General features: G+C 49.8%; 1 protein-coding gene across 1 annotated transcript; it reads right to left on the bottom strand.

Moving 5' to 3' along the window:
* Nucleotides 1–2906: 2906 nt before the first annotated feature.
* Nucleotides 2907–5281, bottom strand: ID3 (inhibitor of DNA binding 3). Its single transcript, XM_067530796.1, has 3 exons — nucleotides 4651–5281; nucleotides 4368–4451; nucleotides 2907–3687 (listed from the first exon to the last, which is right to left on the bottom strand). The coding sequence occupies exons 1-2, from the start codon at nucleotides 4969–4971 to the stop codon at nucleotides 4395–4397; spliced, it is 378 nt and encodes a 125-aa protein (XP_067386897.1). The 5' UTR covers nucleotides 4972–5281; the 3' UTR covers nucleotides 2907–3687; nucleotides 4368–4394.
* Nucleotides 5282–5665: the final 384 nt, after the last annotated feature.

The following is a 5665-nucleotide window of genomic DNA, read 5'->3' as shown; positions in this document are numbered from 1 at the left end:
AGGGAAGATTGACTCTGCCATTTACAGCAACAACCAGAGACTCCAGCCACAACAGGACCTCACGGTGCTAGATGCTGCACACACAGAGAGAGACAGTCCCTGTCCCAGAGAGCGTACAGTCTAAACAGACAAAGCCAACAAAAGGTGGCAGCAAGCAGAGAGAGAGGTGCAGGGACTTGCCTTAAACCACTAGACCACGCTGCCAGTTTGCAACCTCCAGGGCACTCTGTAAAGGTCTAACTCCCCCCCCCCCCAGGTTTTGAGACAGTTCTCATAAATGGAGTGGGATCACACCTTCATTTCACATACATCACCACACAGCAGCAGTGACCATTGCTCATTACCAGTCTAAGCTGAGTTTCAGCCTTTGATCTCAAGGCACTCTCCTCAGCCGCGGGCCATTTCTAGCTGCATTCTCAACTCCCAACCTCCATCCCAGCCACAAAGCTCTCCACCCTCACTGCTAATGCCCCTGGGCCATACATCCCCCAGGAAACAAGAAATGAAGCTGACACACAACTCTCCCCCCAGGAAGCAGAGGGGAACCGGAGAATGGGCTAGGTGCATCAGTGAGCGAGGAGAATACAGGCAGAGGTAGCTCTTTGGCTGGTGGATCAGGTAGGACTTGAAGACCTATGCAAGCACCTAGTTAAACCCCACTCCAATCACGCATGTAGGTTCATACCCTCTCCAATAGGCAAGTCACCCCCCTTTGAACCATCTGAGACAAGGCACAGCTGGCACCTGTTGATGGGAGCCCTCACTGAGCAGATCTACAAGGTGGGCTTGAAGTCATTGCTGCTCAAAGCCAATGGAAAACTTGCCAGAGTTAGCTGGGTCACTTACACCTCCTCTGTCGGGCATGGCAGGGAATCCTGCTGTTTGGGATAATGTTGTAGGAGGAAGTGATGTCCACTGATTAGAGCAGGCTGCAAGACCAGACTCCTGGTTCTAGTCACAGCTGTGGAAGGAGGGCTAGTGTTAAAAGCAGGTGAGATTTGAAGCCAGGACAGCTTATAGGAGGGTACGTGAAGCGGTTAAGAGCTCCTGGGTTGTGAGCAGTTCTGTCACTTGCTCCGTGATCTTGAGTTAGTCACTTCCCATCCCTGTAAATTAGGCACACGATTTCTGACCTTGCCCCAGCTGAGTTTGAGGGCTGTAGATCAGATTGTCAGCAAAGAGAGATTGCAGGAAACCATAGACCTGCATTAGGCATCTGCTTGATTCAAAGAGCTGTCATTCCCCTTCTGGTTGGAAGCAGCCTCCAAAGGTTCAGGAACTATTGAGATTCCCCCCCCAGGAATTCCAACACCTGCTGCCCCTTGTACCCCACAGCCTTGGCAAGGCTAAAGCTATTTATTCCAGTGGCTGCATCTTCATGAATAAGATGGCAGGAGCCCAGCCCTGTGCAGCCCCAAGATGACAGGCAGAAGCACCAGTACCACTTTTCTATAACACCCTGGTAGACTCTTACCTGCTTGGAGAAGGCTGAGAGATATAAGGGTCAAGACAGCAAACACTCCAAAGCAGAAGAATTTTTTCCTCTCCCCCCTCCTGTCTGCCATTCTTCCATTTGTGGCATACGATCTAGCCCCTGCCACAAACAAAACCCACCCCAGCAGGAAATTTAGCAGCAGCTATTCCCTGTGGTATGGTAATTTAGTCTTCCTTTTCAGCACTGTAGTCAAGAGAGGTGTAACTTATACACGAGTGAATTGTATTCATCCCTGGTACAGCACTAGAGAATTTAGCTCATTTTATCTGATGGCATCTGAGAGATACAGGCGCAACCTTGCCAGTCACAAGCCCAGCTGTAACAAATCTATGCATATAAAGGATTCTACTAACGGACCTGGCTTCCTGTAACACACAGCTTGGGAGAGCTGTGAAAAGGTTAACAAGAGTTGTGCTGCCTGTTGAGATTTTTCAGATTGCCTGGCCGGGGCCAGTATGTGATCACCATTGTTGCAAAGGGAAAGTAGATCAAGAATGCACTGTAGTATTTTGGATCTAGCTGGCTTTAACAGGACTAGCTGAAGAAAGAAAAGCCAAACAACTTTAAAGGGAAAAAAAGGGAGGGGGGGGGGAGGGTGGATTTCTACCACAAACTGATTATATGGATCCCTATCTCCAAAACCAGTCCATGAACTGCAGTTTTACCCAGCCATCATTTAGCTGCATACTCCACAATACAGCATAAGGTTTCTGGATTTAAAACCACCACTAAAATCCAGAACAGGGCAGCATATTAGATCAGTAAGTATTCTTTTAAGACAGCTTGCTCAGTTATGCTTCTTTCACACAGGTGCCTGACAATCTACCACACCACATGGTTGTAGGTCCAACGCCTTCTCTACAATACTTTAGAGGGCATCAGCCATTATGCTTCTGACACCCAAAGTGGGACAAAAACAAAAAAACACACCCATCACACTCAGAAATAATAAATGCAGTAGCAAATACACTTTTCCACCAATGCCATCTTGTGTACAAGATCATCTTCAACTCAAAGTTTGACATGGCTCATTATGGCCTGACCCATTTCAGTAACAGTTCTGCTCTGCAAAAGAAAGGCTAAAGTTAAAATATTAAGGCGCAGTTGATTCTTTCTACAAGATACTAGTGATCTGACATTTTAAAGTCATGAAAACAAGATTCGCGTCCCCTCATAGTAAAGGATTAGTATAAAGTTCTTGAACTGTAAATTCAACTTGATTCAGAGCTCTATGGCTCATCTTGTGTCATACTCCTCTTACAGGGAGTGGAAAGTGGACAGAACTCAATACAGGACCACGATCAGGGTTACTGCAGGTTTTGTAAAAATGTTTCTGAAGAGTTCTTTTGCTCCCTAAAGCTAGTTCCAAGTTCCAAGGAAGTAACACTGAAGTGACTTTCACAGGACTATTAAAAAAAAAAAAACTTAAAATTTTATTATGTAAAAACTTTTAACTTTTATAAAAAGTTTATAAAGCAAGTACAATGCATGATCGCAGAAGTTCACCTTCCTGCAAAAAAGGTACAAAACATCATACTCTATTATAGAGTTCAACAATAATCATGAGGCCAGAGCCCCAGAACAGCTCAGTTTTGAAATTCTTGTTGGTATTACCCTCTACCCAGCCCCTTTTATGTTTTTTTTTTTTTTTTTAAATCACACTATAATCCAAAATATACATACAATTGCATCTCTGCAAGTCTTTTTTTAAAGCATGCTGTGGGGTCTCCTTTATAGCCAGCCACATTTTAAAGAGATCTATATAACGACTCAGGAACAGTCTTGTACACTTGGGATTTAGCTAACATAAAACACTGATCTTACAGTGCAAGGTGATGCTCAAATGGAGAGTCAGAAGCCACCAGCTTTTCTTGCCTTGTATGAAACAGTTAAATTCAAAATTTCAGAGGTCAGATCCATTCAGTTGGGGGGGATGGGAAGAGCGGAATCAAAGTCTTTCCTGACTTAAGTGGCTGGAGAATGGAACGGGAAACAGTTACTAGAAAACCAGCCAGGCATCCAATGTCTTGTGCAACATGCTCCACAGACACAATATCTTGAAGATAAAGGCTGAGGTCCTTCCTTTATTGGATGTACAGGGTTAAAGTCTGATCCTTTCCAAGTCAAGGTCTCTCCCGCTCTCTCTCCCTCCCTTGGAGAGAAGCGAAGTGTTGTGATCCCACACCTGCAGTCTGAATAGGGGTAGAGGGGAGGGCGGGGGGCGGATGAGAGAGAAAAGAGACATGTCAGTTTCAGAGCAGATCAGAGGCAGGTCTGCAGACATCCTGGCGCCAGAAAGAGGAAACTTCTATTTACCTCCAGCTGATAAGGAATCAGGAACCAACACTCAATGCTGGATGTTTGCTAATTGTCACCAAAAAAAAAAAAGGAGACAGGCCCTTGGGTTTCTACAGATGGATCTAAAATTACACAGCTCAGGAGGGAAGGACAAATGGGCGGTGATGTCTTTCCTACCCGAAAACATTTTTTCTTAAGAAAAAAAAGGCCTCTCGATTCTACTAATTTCAACAGGGCTGTTTCAGCAGCTGCGGCGTTAGCTATAAAAAGCATGCCACTAACAATCACGACTCCATTTGCAGGAGATGGAGAGAGGCTGTAAAGGCTGGCAGAAGTGACAATGGCTCGGCAGCCCCTACAGCCGTCATGCCCGTAGAGCCGCTGTTTTTCGTAACAAAAAAAACCAGCCAACCCCAGGGAAGAGAAGCGGGAGAACCAGAGCGGAAAGCCGCCTGCATCCAGGGCAGTTCAAACCCTCCACCCCCCCCCCGGGGGAAGCTTTCTAGCCGTTCCCGCAGAATTCCCCGCGGCAGAGGAGATGGAAACTGACCCGACGCGGCTGTCGGTTTCTTACCTGGTGGGGGGGGACCAAGAGGGGACGTTAGTGGCACAAGCGTCTCTCGTCTTTCGAGCAGAGTTCAGAGGCGAATTCGGCGGCCTGCAATGAAAGGAAGGAAAGTAAGAGGAGCTTTTCCACGCCAGGTTTTTCCTGGGGGGAGGAGACGGTCACCACGCTGCACCGTCTGGCCGCGGAAAGATGCACCCCCCCGGGACACCATCTATTGTCGGAGCCGATTCAGAAACCCTTTCCCAAGAGGGGCTGCGCCGCCCGCCCACCCCCGGGCAGCCACTCTTACCTTCAGGGAGAGGAGGGAGCTCTCGGAGGAGGGGTCCTGGCCCTTGGCCTGCTCCTCCAGCACGATCTGCAGGTCGAAGATGTAGTCGATGACGTGCTGGAGGATCTCCACCTGGCTCATCTTGGTGCCTTGCGGGATGCCCGGCACCAGCTCCCGCAGCTTGGAGTAGCAGTCGTTCATGTCGTAGAGCAGGCTCATGGGCTCCTCCAGCGCCGGGCTTTTGTTGTTGCTGCCCCGCGCGATGGCCAGGCTCTGGTCCGACAGGCAGCAGACGGCTTCGTAGCAGCTCCGGACCGACCGCACCGGGCTGATGGCTTTCATGGTCCGGCCAGGAGCGGAGCGAGAGGCTGGCGACAACAGACCGCCTGGGGCAGCGGCAGGTCGAGAAGGCCGATCAGCACCAGTCCCCCCTGCCGAGGGCCGCTTGCACCCGGGGCGTCTCCCCGCACCCAGCCGCCCGCGTGGTGCAGCCGCGAACCCGGCACGGCAACCCCCCGGCACACGCGCGCGCGAGTCCCCCTCCCGTACAACCGGCGCCGCAGGACTCGGAGAGAACCGGAGTCAGAACGCGCCACCCCGCGGGTCTTTTATACGCCGGGCGCTTCGCTCCGCCCCGCCCCTTTCTATGCAAATGAGCCGCGCCGCTTCCCCCCCCCCCCCCCCTCCCCGCCAGCCGCTTCTCTGATGACATTCGGGGGAAATGTTGGATTGAGCCTTTACAAGCCGGGGAAACGGCAAGAGCAGGTTTCCATTGGCTTTGGCCGACGCCAAACAGCCGCCGACATGAAAGGAATGAGGAAGCTCCGATTACAAACGGGGCGGGCCCAGCTATCAAACGAACCTCCCTCCCCCTCCCCCTTTTTTTTTATTTTACTCCAGTAAAGCGATTTAAAATTCAAAGTCTGTTTCTGATCCCTTCCATGGTTCCCTCCCGTCCCCTTGTAAATAAGAAGAGGAAAAAAAAAAAAAGCTTTGGGTGGAAAAGACAAACCCCCTCTCGCATGTTTTGCAAAGC

Source organism: Emydura macquarii, unplaced genomic scaffold (assembly GCF_026122565.2).
Source record: "Emydura macquarii macquarii isolate MOO-44397 ecotype Brisbane River unplaced genomic scaffold, CSIRO-AGI_Emac_v2 contig_3113, whole genome shotgun sequence".
Lineage (NCBI taxonomy): Eukaryota > Metazoa > Chordata > Testudines > Chelidae > Emydura > Emydura macquarii.
This window is presented reverse-complemented; position numbering and strand designations above follow the sequence as displayed.

Excerpts from the sequence above, each read along its gene's own strand:
- ID3 (XM_067530796.1), bottom strand. The coding sequence starts at position 4,971 with ATGAAAGCCATCAGCCCGGTGCGGTCGGTCCGGAGCTGCTACGAAGCC. Across the intron at positions 4,452-4,650 it reads GCTCCCTCCTCTCCCTGAAG|GCCGCCGAATTCGCCTCTGA; the intron begins GTAAGAGTGGCT and ends CTTTCATTGCAG.